General features: G+C 33.2%; 1 protein-coding gene across 2 annotated transcripts in view; it reads right to left on the reverse strand.

The window, feature by feature from the left end:
• Positions 1–223: 223 nt before the first annotated feature.
• Positions 224–18,006, reverse strand: part of LOC112684716 (nurim) — a 28,626-nt gene continuing 10,843 nt past the window's right edge. Inside the window, exons 5-6 of one of the 2 annotated variants that reach the window (XM_025556364.1) lie at positions 537–670; positions 224–479 (exon numbers count right to left, since the gene is read on the reverse strand). In XM_025556364.1, the coding sequence (XP_025412149.1) occupies positions 323–479; positions 537–670 (291 nt within the window). In that variant the 3' untranslated portion in view covers positions 224–322. The remainder of the gene's footprint in view (positions 480–536; positions 671–18,006) is intronic. The other variant, XM_025556365.1, reaches the window with a different exon arrangement.

Raw genomic sequence — 18,006 nt, forward strand, 5'->3', positions numbered from 1 at the left:
AATCATCAAATAATAGTTGTTTTATCATATTTAATATTTATTAACGTCTCACGTTTTATTATTATTATTTTTATTTTTTTTTTGTAACAATGTTTTTATACATGTACTCGTATAAACTTAAATTAAAATTCGTTTTTCTAAAAACAATTTATTTATTATTTAAAATAAAAAATTATTACAATCATTTAAATAACTCACATTAAAACTAAAGTAATGGCAATTTTGTTTTTACAATGTTTAATTGAGAATAAAATATATTACATAGATATAGACACATAGTACATGAAAAATATAATCTACTTAATGATATTAGTACAAACTTCTACTTCAACGGCGAAATAGTTATTTTTTCTGAAAAATACATCCATGTTCTTTTTTTCTCAATCTGTCGGGCAACGTATTTAATATCTTTATCGTCTGTTTGATTGCACGATAAAATGCCAAGTGTCCAAATCACAGCCAATAAAAGTCTATCAAAACTTAAATAATAAAATATTCAAATTCAAATAAAATGTTATGATTTTAATAAGACTTACCTCATTACTTTTTGAGCCCACAAAATAATTATGATACACGAAGATCCTGGTAATCCTATATTTAACAAAAATGTATCGAATTGTTGGGATTTAAATGAACATCGACTACCGCTTGTTATATTATAGTATAAAATCTATTTGAAATTAACAAATAAATAAAAATACAATTATTAAAAAAAAATTTGCGAAAAAATATAATAATAACGAATGTACGTAGTTTTGTCAATAATATTAAATCATAACGAATTAATTATTTTTTATGCATATAAAAATGTATCGAAAACTATAATAATTTTTGTTTGCTTATGTTAAGTTCTAATGTCTTTAATTAAAAACCGATCATAGTTTCATTTTTATCAATAAATAGATATTAAGATAGTACAAAATTTAACATTATGCTAAATAATTAAAAAAACTGAAAATAATTATAAATTAAAATTATTAAAAACAATAATATAACAATATTATGAACATTTTGAGTCCTTTGTCTATAAAAACACCATTTTTATTATTGAAAATATATTTTTAATTTATGCTATGTTCACATATGCAAACTTTATTTATTAAAAAACAAAATTTAATAAACTAACAGAAAAAGCATCTTCTGATTAAATCCTATAAACTGTTATGGGTATTATTGTTAACAAGCTGTATATTATGAGATACAGCCCATTTGAACCCCGAGAGATGTGGACGGTTGCGCCCAAAATATAAGGTACAACCTGTCGATTTATAGTCCATATGTGCTAATTTTGCATACAATGTTGCCATTTAATATTATGATTATAATTATAATATCCTCAAAAATCTCCACCCGATCAACCACCGCTGGCAATATTACTTCTGCAATGTCTGGGTTTGGGTCTGGGTCTAACCTCTGGCAAGTCTTCTAAATCAGCCTCGTCTACTTCCAATCTGCTGACCCTTGATGTTTTTAACAACACTATGGCTAAACATCAAAAAACACAAAAATAAACCCTGGCCCAGTGTAAACGGTTGTGTGAATCTCAAAATGCTCAATTTTCTGAACTCAATGAAAGCTTAGGTCATCTGTCCTCACAGGTTGTTGAATTAAAATCTGAGAACGACAAACTTCAAAAAATCATCTCTAGTCTCAGCAAACGAGTCCAAGACCTTGAATCTTCAAACAGTAGTTGTCGTACCTCCTTGGCTGATACTATTCCTAGCATTTTCCAAAAGATCACTGAACGTAAACGTTCTTCTCGAAACGTCATTATTCGTGGTGCTCAAGAATCTTCATCTTCTATATTAGAAGATAGAGTCTCTAATGACGTTCAAAAAATAACTGAGACTATCAAACCGTACTTTCCCGAACTACCATCTGACTTCAAAGTAATAAGGCTAGGTTAACCCAGTGATCGAGGTCCCCGACCACTCAAGGTTTTCTTCCAATCTAAAGAAATAGCCCAGAAACTTGTCTCTGTCTATAATACAAATATTATATCTACTCATACTGACAATATGCGCCATTTCATCTCGGTTACTCGTGATCGCACTCCGAGTGAGCGTGAAGTAATTCGTTTTGTATACGCTGATTTGGAAAATCGCAAAAAGAACGGTGAATCTGACCTGGTAATCAAATACACAGATGGATTCCCTTATATTATACCGGCCCGCAGATTATCCCAGGACTGACGCCATCAAGCATCGAACTCTGCCCTTAATCAAAAAACTAACAGTACTCGACTTGTGGCTGACTAGGCAAGCACTCCCTAGCCTAAAAAAAACTAGGAAAAATGACTCATGCTACTACTCCTACTTAACTGATCCACTTTGCAATTGTATGTCTAACATTAAACTTCGTTCTTCAAACTGCTCACGCTGCTACACTGCTGAACTAACTTTAGATTCTTTCTTACAAGTCTTAACTAGCTTTAAAGCCTCATTTTGTAAACCTATTAATTTTTCTAATATTTGTAATTTATGGCGTCGGGAAAGTGGCGTCCCCATCACTCAGGGCACTTTTGTTCAGTGCTCTGCAGTAGCCCTCCCCTGACCTTATTTGGTTGGGGTAGTTTGGCCCTCCAGGTTGGGGGTTAAGCGACGGGCCGACGACCCGTTCTTGTAAAAAAAATACTGTTAAGAAACCAAAAACCACTAAACCTTGGAAATCGATTGATAATTTGGATAACAGATTTGGAAATTGGACTGGAAATGTTGGTATTCTAAGATTTGAAACATAGAATATCAGGACTCTATATAAACCAGGTTCTTTACAATGCATAATAAAGGAAATTAGTCGTTGCAATGTTGATATAGTGGGATTGCAGGAGATTAGATGGCCAGGATCGGGCAATCTTAAATCAGAAAATATGACAGTGTTCTTTAGTGGAAAGAGCAATGGAAAACACAAGAATGGGGTTGGTTTTATAATTAAGGCATCCGTGTCGAAATTAGGTAAAGAAATTTGAACCGATCAACGACCGAATATGCTACATGGTATCGACTGGGAAAACATTTGATACAGTGTTCGTCAATTGTTATGCCCCTACGGAAACAGCAGATTGTGAACTAAAGAATCAATTTTATGATGACCTTGAGAGAGTACTTGACAATATCCCTAGAGAAAGAATAAAAATAATTGTAGAATATTTTAATGCTCAAGTAGGGCAGGAGAATATTTTCGAACCAATTGTGGGCAAAGAAAATTTACACCAAGAAAGCAACAATAATGGTATGAGATTAATTAGTCTTTGCACAGATAAAGGTATGGTAATAAGCAGTACGCAGTTCCGACGAAGAGATATATATAAACATACTTGGATAGCTCCAGATAGCCAATATAAAAGTCAGATAGATCATGTAGTGATTGATAAAAGATTTAAATCTAGTTTAAATTCTGTAAGAAGCTATAGAGGAGCGGATGGCAACACTGACCACTACCTGGTTATTAATTCTTTAAAAGTGAAACTGTCAAGACAATGGAATATGAACCAGAAAGGAATAAAGAAAAATGCCCGATTAGATATGGATAAAATAAAAAACCAAGAAGAAATAACTGCCTACCATAATAATCTTAACAATATCCTTGAGTTAAACAAACTGGATACGGAACCTGGTAGTGAAAAAGGGTAGAATATCATCAAGGAAGCTGTTAATAAGGCGGCTTCTTTGTTTAAAAAAAAAAAAAAAAACAAACTAGAGAGAAGCCATGATTTAATGATGAATGTAGAGACGTTACAGAAAAGCGAAGTAAAGCTAGACAAGAAATTATTCAGGATCCAACGCCTGAGAATGTGGAAAGATATCAGGAACTCAGAAAAATAGCAAGTAAGAAAATAAGAAACGTAAAGAGAGATTATGAAAAACAAAAAATAAGAAACATAGAAGAATACAGAAGGAATCCACTGCTATTTTTCGGTATATGCAGATCTTTCAAAGAGGGTTTTAAAACTAAAACCTGCATAGTTAAAGATGCTCATGGCTGCCTGATTACAGAGGAAACAAATATAGTTGAAGAATTCTGGAATTATTTCAAAGAATTACTGAGTACAACTGACGAGGATGTCCACCCAGAGGAATATCAAGAACATACCACTAACTACTCGGTACATCCAGAATTACCAGAACCAGAATATGAAGAAATTACACAGATAATTAAATTTCTAAAAAACAATAAGGCACCGGGGGAGGACAATATCAATGCGGAATTAATTAAAACAGCTAACCCAAAATTAATATCAATGATTTGGCTATTGATCAAAGAAATATGGGTTAGTGGAAAAGTCCCGAACAGCTGGAAAACAGCGATCATTTGCCCGATATATAAAAAAGGAGACCCGATGGAAACATCAAACTATAGAGGAATCTCATTTTTAGACACCTGCTATAAAGTTCTGTCGATAGCAATCCTGCGAAGGCTGGAAGTCTATGCTAAGGACATAATTGGAAACTACCAAAGCGGTTTTATGAGAGGGAAATCTACAACATACCCCATTTTTAGTATCAAACAAGTGTTAGAAAAGTACTATGAAGTATGGTAGAGGAGTGCATCTTTGCTTCGTGGACTTCAAACAGGCGTACGATAGTATTATAAGGAGAAAACTATGGACAGCACTGGAGGAATTTGATATACCAACCAAACTAATCCAGCTGATAAAAGAGTGCAATACCGAAACAAAATGTAGAGTAAAATTTGCAAATATACTGTCAGAAAGCTTTGAAGTTAGGGCTGGTTTAAGACAGGGAGACGCACTTTCCCCAGTACTTTTCAATTTGGCTTTAGAAAAAGTAATTAGATCTCTCCCTGCAAGATAAAATATGGAAATTCTAGAACAGAACACTATCTTAGCATACGCAGACGACATTGTAATAATTGGTAACTCTCGAATTGATGTGGAAATAAGGGCTGCAAACCTAATCAAAACAGCGGAACCGATTGGATTAAAAGTCAATCAAGAAAAGACCAAATACCTAGTAGTATCAAGAGTAGAGAGAGCTTTGGATAATATGCTTGTGGATGGATATATCTTTCAACGAGTAACAAATTTCAAGTATCTAGGAACTAATATAAACAACCGTAACAATATGCACAACGAGATCAAATTGAGAATTGCATCAGGGAACAAGGGCTATTATGCACTTGCGAAATTGTTTAAATCGAAACTTTTGTCCAGGAAGTCAAAAGAATATTTATATTCCAGTTTTTTACGACCTGTCTTGACGTATGGCTGTGAAACCTGGTCGGTAACTAAGGGAGATGAAGAAAAGTTAAACATATTTGAAAGAAAAGTACTACGTCGAATCTATGGCCTTGTAATTGAGAATGGTGAATATAGAAGAACTAACCAATAATTGTACCAAATGTTCAATAAACCTATTATAAGTTCGTATCTAAAAAGTAAAAGGTTAGAATGGGCGGGCCATATTTGGAGATCGGAAGGTATTGCAAAAAATCTTTTCACTGGAAGACTATGCGGTAAAAGACCTAGGGGTCAACCAAGACAAAGATGGGAGGACAGAGTGAAAACGGATCTCACGGAAATCTCAGAAGAATTAATAAGGATTGAAGATAGCGAAGACAGAGATAGCTGGAAAGATGTGGTTGAGGCAGCGATGGTCCTAAATGGACTGTAAAAGCTTGAAGATATTTTTTTTTTTTAGCTTTTATAGCCCGTTGAGGGCCTTCGCTGCTTCCACAATTTCTTGCCACTTCTCTTGAAGATATATATGTAGATAATATTTGTAATAATAACTTTTGTGATAATACCCTAAATTGAAACTTTAAAATATTTTATCAAAATGTTCGTGGTCTTAAAACAAAATTAGTTGGCCTCAGATGTTCTTTCCCTATGTTTCACTTTTATGATATTATTATCCTCACAGAAACCTGGCTGACTCTTGACATAAGTGACAATGAACTTGGTTTCACTGGCTTTCAAGTAATAAGACTTGATAGAAACCATAATAACAGCACTTCTATCCAAGGTGGAGGAGTTCTAATTACTATCAAGAATACCCGTTCCTTTCAACCCATTTCACTAACCGTATCTAATGTTGAACAAGTATTTGTATTATTGTCCCTAAATTCTTACCACTTATTGGTAGGAGGTGTATACTTACCCCCTCGCTCCCCCTTTATGTAGTTGAATCCCATACTACTTCTGTTGAACACATCATATCCTCTTATAAACCAAACTCCCTAGTCATATGTGGTGACTACAATCTCCCAAAAATCAACGGGTCTTCTGATGAATTAGGATTAATCGGGACTAATGATCCCAGTATAATTTCCACAACTATTATTGATTCCTTTTCTTACCTCAATTTTTTCCAGCATAATTTCTTTCACAATAATCATGGCAGTATCTTAGATATTGTCTTTTCCAACTGCAATAGAATTACAATCAATTTAGCAACGGAATATTTGGTTATTCCTGATCCTTACCACCCACCTCTTCACGTGGTCTTACCTACACAATCTGACAAATCAGTAGTTAATACCCATACATATAAAGATTTTAAGGCTGCAAACTACACTTCCATAATGCAATTTATTAACTCCTTTAATTGGAAGTTAACATTCTCACAGTACACAATCGAAGATGCAGCCTCTGTTTTTAATGAAGCCCTGCTTCATGCTATCGATTTGTTTGTTCCTACTAAAACATTTAAATTTCCAAAATTCCCTGCTTGGACATCTCTCTTTCTATTTCTATCCTACCTCTCATTTCTAAACTGTTTGAGTCCATCGTCTACTCCTCTATCAAAAAAAGTCTTAACCATATTCTAATGGATGAGCAGCATGGTTTCCGTAATAGTAAATCTACTGTCACTTGCAGCCTGTTTTTCACATCATATATATTAAAAAGCTTTGAATCTGATTGTCAAGTTAATGCTGTGTTCACAAACTTTAATAAAGCAATCGACACCGTCATTCATAGGCGCCTTATCTCTGAATTGGATTCACTTAGTATCGGTAATCCTTTACTCTCATGGCTCCAATCTTATTTAAGTCAAAGAAAACAATTCATAAGAGTCCACGGCGTTGACTCTGACTTATTTATAACTCCCTCTGGGGTCTCCCAAGGAGGACATCTCAGTCCTCTTCTGTTCATCCTTTTCGTTAACTCAATTAAAAGGTACATCTCATCCTCTAGAGTTCTTTTATTTGCCAATGATATTAAATTTTTTTCTAAAATTACATCTCCGTCTGATTGTCTTCAACTTCAATCAGATCTCAATACTTTCTCTCTCTGAGCCCAGCATATTGGCCTAACGTTCAACCTCAACAAATGTCATGTTATTTCATTTCATAGAAAACGAACTTGCATAATCCATTCTTACTCACTTAATGGCTCCACTCTCGAACGTGTATCCACTGTCAAAGACCTCGGGTTCTTTCTAACTCCTTCTCTCTCTTTTGAACACCATATCGATATTACTGTTGATACAGCGTTAACAATTCTGGGGTTCTTAAAGCGCAACACTAGCCTTTTCCCGTCCGCTACTTTTCTTCGCTCCCTCTATTTTTCCCTTATCCACTCTGTCCTAGAATATGGCTCGGTTTTATGGTACCTATATCTAGCCAAGGACCAGCTACGTTTAGAGCGTGTCCAAAACCGCTTCCTTTCCGCTTTTATACTCAATATTGATCACCCACCCCATGATTACCTATTAGTTAGAACTTCCTCAAATATCCTTACTCTTGCCTCTCACCGTGTAGATGCTGACCTCTCATTCATCACCTCTCTCCTTAATGGCTCAATAGATGCCCCGAACCTTCTGTCCTCTATCTCTTTCCGCGTTCCTGTGCATTTCACTATAAATCACTCTCTATACCTTGTCTCCCCTCACCGTACTAATTACTCCCATAATAATCCATTAGATAGAATGCTCCGCCTACTTAATAGCTCATGATCTGTAGCTGACATGTTATTACTTATCTCTACTGAATGTTTTGGTTTAGTTTTATCTCACCTTAGCATGTACTTTTTTAACTAACACTGTTTAATATAAATTTGAACTTAAGTCATAATTATAAATATGTTTTCCATGTATATTATTTCATTATTATCATTTCTTGTTTATCTACTAATTATTACTATATATCTATAAATTGCCGTTTGGCGTTAAATAAATAAATAAAAAAAAATGATTGTCTCACTTGTCTCAATATTATGATCTACTTTAGTGAAATAACACTAAAAAAATAACAATAAATAACACTAAAATAACACTGTTATTAAGTTACAAAAAATTAAGCACTCATAGTTTTTAGTAGTATTTGTTATTTTAAAATCTATTTTGGCTTATTTATGTTATACTGCAACATAAAAAATAAGTATTATATAGTTTCACTATGAGGTTCACAGAGAGAAGTGAGCATTGTCATGAACTGCTTTTAAAGTAAATTTAACCGACATTTGATAGTATCGATAAGGATGTTACGTAAAAATTAAAAATAGTTTAATTGGTGAATAATACACGAATGCCCAATCATGAAATAATAGAGTTTGGCAACAATTAACGGTTTTTATTAAAAATATTTCAGACGCGAATAGGCTATAAAAATGGTGTAAAGGATGCAAGTGGGCTGGTCCGACCCATATCAACTAGATGGACTGACCTAGGGTTAGGTTACTTATTTCACCTAACCTAAGGTGCCAACATTTGATAGGAAGTTTTCCATATTTGTATTTCAGCTGTTTCTGGTCCTATAGATCAAACACGTAAGTATAACAAAGATGGACATAAAAAGCAAAAAATAAAAACGTACAACGATTTTTCTTTGATCGTCCAATTTATTTTCGACCGTAATAATTATTTTTCTCTAAGAGCCTGAAAATCTAATTGATGACCTAAAAGTTGCTCTTCTCATTAAAGAGCGTCAAAAACGGCTGCATCCGAATTTGGTCCCAAATTTAAGATTACTACACTAGTTGTGTCCGGAATTATTTTAGTTACTAGACTAGTTGGGTTCCAAATTATTTTATTTACTACCCTAGTTGGGTCCTGAATTTTTATAGATACTACACTAGTTGGGTCCTGAATTATTTTAGGTATTACACTAGTTCCTGAATATTTTTTGATAAGTACTACATTTACTAACATTTTCCTTCCCATTTTAACAGACTTAGGACTGTCTATAATATATTTAGACCAAGAGTATGGTTAAAAATATTTTTTATAGTTTCTATTCTATTAAATATAAATTATTAGAATTATGTTGGTAAAAATATTAAAAATATTAAAATTGTATTAATATTGTTCACGCAAGTACGATCAAAATGTAATGACCGGGTTACAGTTGGTAGCGCCGTATATACAATTATGTTCGATCAGCCGAACGACCGTTATGGGCGGTTGGCAATATTTAAAAATTTCGTTGTGACGCTGTGCATCGACGAAAAACCGCCGCCGTTGTTCTGTTCTTTTTCTCATCTCCGTTAAGAACGTTGTCATTTTTGGTGTGCGTTGGTTGTTTTTCTTTACGGAGTTGTCGTGCGTTATTGGTCCACGTAGTTGACGTACCGTTGTTCCATGTATGTTGAGGCGGATGTAAGATCTATTCTTACAACGGAAGTTGCCGTCCAAACCGTCGTTCCGGTCGCCGTCGTTTCGGCCACGTTGTTTGCGAGTAGACGCTGCCATCCGTGATAGCAAGTTGTGCGCACACGTGATTCCGCCGTTTGCGGTACGCCATCGCCGTTTGCGAGTCGCCGTCGTTCCGGCCAAGTTGTGCACCCGCGAATTCGCCGTTGGTGATTCACCGTTTTTATATCGACATTGTCGGGTTTTTTTATATTATTTCCTTTATATATATATATATATATATTGATGGAATATATTTTAATTTATTATATTATTACCACGTGGTTTGTTTCTTGTTTTTTTGATATTTATTGAAATATACTTATGTTATTATTATTATTATGTAAATACCAGATTTAGCCTTATTCAATCTCCAGACACTCTAGTCACAGGGGCCAACTGCCGAGTAAAGAGCTTGTATGGCGAACAAATATTGTATAATATTTGTATTACTTAATATTATTAATATTTTATTTTTAATACTTTTATTACTTAATAATACTTTATATTATTATATTATTATATAAATTATAGAATTTTAAAAAAAAATGTGGTCCTGTGGTCTAAATAGATCATAGACAGTCCTATGCCTGTTAAATGGGAAGGGAAATGTTAGTATAATGTAGTACTTACCAAAAAATATTCAAGAACTAGTGTAAACCTAAAATAATTCAGGACCCAACTAGTGTAGTACCTATAAAAATCCAGAACCCAACTAGTACACTACCTGCAATTAGCCCCTATTACTCGGGGCCCAATTCGGATGCTACGTCAAAAACAGTTACTCAATGTGCAGGCCATATAAAGATTAGTCCACCCTTAATCTATACGAAATTAAAATATAATTATAATAATAATTAGTGAATTGTATTCAAAAGATCACAAAACCACATCTGATTTAGTCAGTAGAATGGTGTGCTAAACAATGAAGTCTTAAAATTAATTATTAAGTAAATTGTTTATTTGCAAGTATCCATATTTTTCATATATTTGAATAATAGTAATATTAAATTTTAAATTAGAGAGATTACTTATTATGATTATTATTTTTTTTTTTATTAGCCTTTTTAAAGAAAATTTGGCTCAACAATTAAAGTATCTTACATCTAAACAAAATAAAATAAACAATAAGTATAGTGTATACAAAGTTAATGAGTTAACAAAAAACGAAAGGATATATAATATATAAATATATATAATAATACATAATAGATAAAAATAAATAAAAAAAAAATATAGAAAAAGTCAGATGACAAAGCCAGCCTCCTGGATAAAGGAAACAATTAAAATAACAACTTGTTCAGATTTAGAGTTTAAAATAGAGGGAAGATTGAAGGGAACGTTTAAGGAATTGAGAGAAGAAATTAAATGAAAACGTTTTATAGAGAGTGAGGGACAATCGAAAAAGATATGCGATAAATCACAAAGGCATTTGTCCAAGTGAAGAGTACAGAAGGGGAAATCATTTAAGTTTAATTTATAGGCATGGGAGGGTAAAAGATAATGTCCAATATGTAAACGATTGAACTGAATGATATATAATCTGGATACAGATGTATGTTTGAACTAAATTTCAGTTCCAATGTTAGGAACAACAGATTTAAATTTCGAGGCAAAGTTGGCAGGAACGTTATTCCAATAGGCGGACCAAAGGGTGGAAACATGATGTCGTAGGAGAGGAGTAAAATCTGAACAAGAAATTAAAGAAGAAGAAGGACTAATAAAGTTTGAGGAAGATTTAGCTAAGGAATCGGTGATCTCATTACCGCGAGTCCCTACATGACTAGGAATCCAAAGAAATTGTATGTCATAACTTGATTGACCAAGACCAAAAAGAATAGATTTAATACGGAGAATTAAAGGAGATAGATTGGAATTAAAAGTATGGAAATAAAGGGATTGGAGACAAAACATTGAGTCCGAGGCAATTAAAAACTTTTTATATGAAGATGTAGAAATAAAATTTAGCACTTCCACAATGGCGAATAATTCAGCTGGGAAAGAAGATGAGGAAGAGGGTAAATTACTTGTACATGAAATGTGCAGCTGAGAAATGTAGAAAGAGTAACCTGCCGATAAAGGGGAAACGGAACCATCCATGTAGATAACAATGAAATCTGGAAAATTGCATACAATAAAATCAGAAAAAATATTGTTGATACCTACAGGAGAAGAATTTCTTAAATCCAGAGAGGAGAAACCTGGGAAAATGTCAGCTATTAGAACATGCGTAGAGTAAAGAATGACATCATATCCAATCTCATACATAGGATGTTTAAAATTGGTTAGAACATATTGTTGGAATGATGAAATAGTGTTAGCAGTCAAAGCTAGAATAGGAAGAGACTTAAAAACATAACGCCAAATTAGAAACAAGGAATAAAAGGTATTAAAAATAGGACAGTTAGAGAGAGATAGGGATTTAAGGAGAAACTTGCCTGTAAGCCAACGACATCTAATATTGAAAGGAGGGCACAAGGATTCTACTTCTATTGTTGGGAGGGGAGAAAATCTAACGTAGCCCATGATGCATCTTAAGCAAGAGCTTTGAACTTTATTAAGTCTTTTCCAATTCGAAAATGATGCAGAACCAAAGAGAAAACAGCCATAGTCGAATTTGGAACGTATGATGGATTTATAGATTAACAGAAGATCCGTAGAATGAGAGCCATACCAAGTACCAGTAATGACCCTAAGAAAATTAGCCCAACGAGAGCCAAAGGAGATGAAAGATAAAATGTGCGGTAGCTAGCGTAATTTGGGATCGAGAGTAATACTTAAATAAGTGGTATAATCTACAAAAGGAATAACATTATTGTCGAAATACATATACAAGGGATTAAAATATCTACGTCTAGTAAGAATTATAGATTTATATTTCTCATAGGCGACAGAAAATAATAGGTCAGTTAAAATATCGTTAAGTTCAATGAGAGCGAGATTAAGGGACTCAATGGCAAACTCGAGAACTTTATTAGAAAAAAAGACAACAATATCATCCGCATAAATAAGGCAATTATAGCCGAGACTGGAAAGGTGATTTGGAATTGTGCTCATATAAATGTTAAAAAGTATCGGACTAAGGCAGCTACCTTGCGGAAGACCGGAAAAAGTGGTCCGTGTGCATTTTGAGCCGGAAGGGGAAGTAAAAGATAGACTCCTAATAGAAAACAGGGGGAGGATAATATTACAGAAGGTGGGAGGTAAACCAATGAAGGAAAGTTTGAAAACTAAAGTAGAAATACTAACAGATTGAAAGGCACCATGAATATCTACAAAAGTGGCAACAAAAAAATTCTTTAACATTAAAGGAGTGATAGATATTACCAATAAAAGTGGAAAGGCATTCCATGGTGCCCATGCCTTTCCTAAAAGCAAATAGATTAGGTGGTAATATGGAATAATATTCCAACCACTAATCGAGCCGAGTTATGAGAATATGTTCGAATAATTTACATAGAACAGAGGAAAGGGCAATAGGACGAAAAGCAGTAATAGAATTTGGTTTGGGAATAGGAATAATTTTGTATGAAGTTCAAGATGGTGGAATATTGTTGGTAGACAAGATGTAATTTAGCACATTCAGTAAAAAATCAAGAGCACAAGAAGGTAAATGTTTCAAAATTAACGGTGAAATATTAACAAGTCCAGAAGCTATTGAACGCCTTGAAGAAATGGCATAGTTTAATTCAGATATAGTGAAAGAATTAGTAAGAACATGAGAAAGAGGAATATGTGGATAAACAGAAGGAGAAACTTCAGATAAAGTAGGAACGTAACAAGTAGCAACCTTAGAGCAAAAATCGTGGAACCAGTTGTCGTTGATGGGCCGGTGAGATGGGGAGACGCACTTTTTAAAACGTGTAGACCACTGTAGACCATAGAACATGCGTAGGTTTTGAATGGTTTAAGCTGGAACAAAAATTTTTCCAAGCTAATCTTTTAAAATTTTTTAACGGGTAGTGACTGCACAATTTTGATAATTGAGAAAATCAATCATCGAACCCGAACGACGAAAAGTCTTAAATAGCTGGGACCCAGTCTTGATTGTGTCAGTACAAGAAGAGTTCCACCAGGGAGGAGAGGAAGAAAAAATTTTAGGATTAGATTTCTTAACTGGTATGTATTGTTTAGCAGCACTGTCGGCGATCTTCGATAAGGTAGAAAATGAATCAGATAAAAGGAGATTAGAAGGTATGGACGAGATCGAGCATTGAATTAGACGAGAATAAGAAGGCCAATCCGCCTTGTTAAGATTGAAGATACAACGTGACTCATCAATTGGATTTGGAAAAGGGTCAGTCAATTGGGTACCACGGAAACGATTCCCGGCAGTTACAGACACCAATATAGGAAAATGATCACTACCGTGAGGATCATCGAGAACGATCCAAGATAAAAACCAAATGAGATCGGGTGAGCAAAAAGATAGGTCAATAGCAGAATCCGGAGACCCTAGCCGCTCAACATGAGTAGGACAACCTTTATTAAGAATACAGAGACATAGAAAACAGATGGAGTCATAAATGAGATTACCGCGATGTGATAACGAATTCGAGCCCCAAGCGGGATGGAAAGCATCGAAGTCGCCACACAGAAAAGAATTGCGCCAGACGGGACCAAAAAGCGAATCCCAAACTGCAGCAGAGATATTTGAATTACTTGGGATATAACAAGACTATGTAGTAAAGAATGAGGATGAGTTCGGAAGGAAAACCTCAGCGCCGACGATATCTATTTTAAATTTAGAAAACTATTACGGATAGTCTCAACAATAGGAACTGGCCTTGACCTAAGGAAGTTGTGAATTAAAATAGCGGCACCGCCATAACCATCTTAGCGATCTGATCTGTAACTAGCATAATTAGGAATTTTAATTGAGCGAACGGGTAATAGCCAGGTTTCCGAAAGGAGGGCTATAGAACATTTACTGTTGGAAAGTTCATTATGTAAGGGGGGAAGACGGACAATTAAGCTTCTAATATTCCATTGAAGGATATTAATAGGATTGGTCAAATTGATAGAGCTATAGGAGTTAGACATTGGGAGAGAACTAACAATCGTTCGTGAGAAGAACGATAAGGAGAGAGTATAAGGAAGATTCAATTAAGGATTGTAGAGCGGATGGGGAAAAAGGCGAAGACAGCGTGGAAGAGTTTATAAGAGCATCTGCTAAAATATTTAAAACAAAATTTTTTCGTATGAATAAAACGGAGACAACGATTGCACTGAACTGGAGAACGGACACTCGGGGAGACTTCAAAAATCATGTTGAATACAGTAATATGTTGAGGCAGTCTGTGAGAGATAAATTTCAATTCAACCATGCGAGTGGGAGTAATACTACCATCCTTGTTGGCTGAAATACGTCTGAAGTTTTCAATTGGAAAGGGCGAAGATAAGCCTTCATGGAAATCAGCTTCGGAAAAGTCAGTATCCAGTTTTATAATACCAAAAAAAATAAATGAGGTTCGAAGAGATACTGGCACTGTAACCATAATCCGTTAGGAAAACGGAGTTCAAACATAAGTTACCATTTTCGATGGAGTTGAAAGTAATCTTGACTTTTTGAAACCAGCGGGTTTAATATTGGTGATGACCTTGAAATTAGTTGAAAAAAATTTGGCCGCTCCTACCGGGTGCCATTTACCCAGATTTTTTTCCGTAGGTTAGTTAGTTACTCTCGACAAGAATAAAGATAGGGCCAATATAATCGGACGGAAAAGATTGTAGATTGTGTCGTAATGGATTTTTAATGACATTAGAGCCGGTCGGAGTAGACATAGAAACCGATATATTAGAATAAATTGGCTCATTAGTATTATCGATGACCGTAAGATCGTCAACAACCATATCTGACGGCGTAGAAATTACGGGTAAAGATTTATCATGATTGAAGGCTGAATTCGATGTAGTTAATAATGGAGTGTTGTTAATAATCTGTTAAGAATCCGGAGAAGTAGGACTAGACGTATTATTATTCGAATTATTCAACCTACGTACATTTTTCTTACTAATAGCCGCCTGCCAGTTTGAATCTGGACCACGGTGAGAGGTTACGTGAGTTTTAACTTTTGTAGGAGCAGGTGATTTACCTAAACTTGAATCGCCGCCCGAAGACGACGACATAATAAAAACGGCTATACAATCTATAGATACAAAGTACACTGCGATAGCAAAAGACCGAAAATGCGACTGCACACTGTGACTGTTAGGCCGATAACATGATTATTATTTATGTTCACTATTTAAATGTATGCTACAACTAACTACATCATTCATTTTAAGCTAAATTTATACTTAATTACATTTAATAAAATCATAAAAAAAGACAAAAATGATACAAATTTTGTAAATTTATATAATAAGCTCATTTTAATTTTGGTTATTTATTTATAAATATATGGTAGTTAAATATACATAAATTGCATAAGTTAATATAAAAACAATTTTCATAATACTACATTTTTCTCAGTATCATAAAACACGAAAATACGAGTATACCACCGTAATTCAATGTATTATAAGAACTTAATCAATAAATGTTACTTTAAAAATAAATTGATAATTTGATTTAAAATGTTAAATAAACATTACCAAGTTATACATTTGAATAAAAATAGCTTTGAAACTTTATGTATAAGAATTTTAATTTTTTTTTTCTCAAATGCCAGAATCATTTTTTACAAATTATGTTTGACTATCTATATATTTAATTAACTTAGAGAAAATCTATCCCGCACTTTCCAATAGGCATTGATTAAATATACTTAATATTAAATAAATATTTATTCAATGGATAGGATATTAGCCTGTGCCCACTGAAAATGAGTATGACATTTCTAATCAATATTACTCGTATACAGCTGTTTCATATTTACGTTTTTTACTGAATTCGATCAAATAAACATATATTTAATTTATGTTTTTTTTGTGTTATGTATTTATTTATACTTAAAATTTAATGAGCATTAAATTATAAATTTTAATTATTTATTTGAGTTTGTAAATCTTTTTTAAATTTAAAATTTTAAAATCTTATTTTCTCAGTCCAATAAACTCTCTTAGATGTATACAAAAAATGATTTATTTAATAAGTATCGAATAGCCAAATTAAACAGACTTAGGTAATTTTCTGTTTATTTTTATTTTAAACGATATCAAATTACGTGTTTTCTTGTATATTGCTACCAATTATCTTTACCGTCTTAAGTTAAATCCATTCTAAGAGAAACAAAGTTTATACTGCCTACAATTATGTTAATTGGTACCTATCCCCCAAAACTTAAATAATTATATTTTATCCGAACGCATTACGTGCAAGTTCTAAAAATGCAATTATAATTATACCGTACAAAACCCTACCAATTATGTAAAGTGTAGGGAATTACTTGAATTTTAATTTTAGGTAAAATCAAGTACACCTACACATAAATGAACACTTCAATAACATTTAGCCTAACACTAAATTACTGTAATATATACTAATGCGTTAACCCTTTTACACGAATAAAATGTTGTACTACATTAAAAAATATAATGCACAAAAATTACATTTTTTAAATAATTAAATTATTTTTAGTTATTAAATGAGCTCGAAATTCAATAAGACCAAAAAATACAAGCACTTATCCAGGCAATCTGTATTTCAGATCTGTATTATTCTCTGTAAGTTATACTTTTATTTTCTAATATACTAGCTAAATTACCCGTCTTCACCCAGGAGATATTTTACTATTTTATTTATTTACTATTTTGATGTAAAAAAAAAAATAAAAATAAAATTATAGTTTTATATTATGAAATTATATATATTATAAAATGTTATAGTTTACACTATATTAATTTACATATACATGTACACACACGATCGTTAATTACTGAAATCAATATACTCAACAAAATAAAATATTTTTTAGAATAAACCAAAAAATGAATAAACGTATACATCAAGCTCAGATTCTAAAACTATTTTTACCCTTGTATGCGATTTTCGAAAAATTCTTAGTTTATCTATAAATAATAATAAATACATTCACTCAACATTTCAAAGAATAAGTATGGTAATTTTAACTATGAACCCGTGCTTGACTAAACAAAATTAAAGAAGGAGGACTCTGTTTACTTTAAAAAAAATAGCATCTCCAAGACTTTTTAAGCGTTATAATTATAATGTAATAATAATAGGGAGACGCTAACATTTCGAAAAATTAGTCCAGGTACTCCGTCCCCCCTGCTTCCCCTCACAAGTCAAGCACTACTATGAGCCAATCAATGAGTGAATGCGTGGTACTTGAATTAGGTATATATAAATCATATTATCATAACAAAGAGTATTTTTTGTATTTAATAACAATTAATAAGCAAAAACATAACAAAATACAATAATATGAGCGATCAATACTCACAATTACAA

The sequence above is a fragment of the Sipha flava genome, unplaced genomic scaffold (genome assembly GCF_003268045.1).
Source record: "Sipha flava isolate LNK unplaced genomic scaffold, YSA_version1 256_pilon_pilon, whole genome shotgun sequence".
In the NCBI taxonomy this organism is placed as follows: Eukaryota; Metazoa; Arthropoda; class Insecta; order Hemiptera; family Aphididae; genus Sipha; species Sipha flava.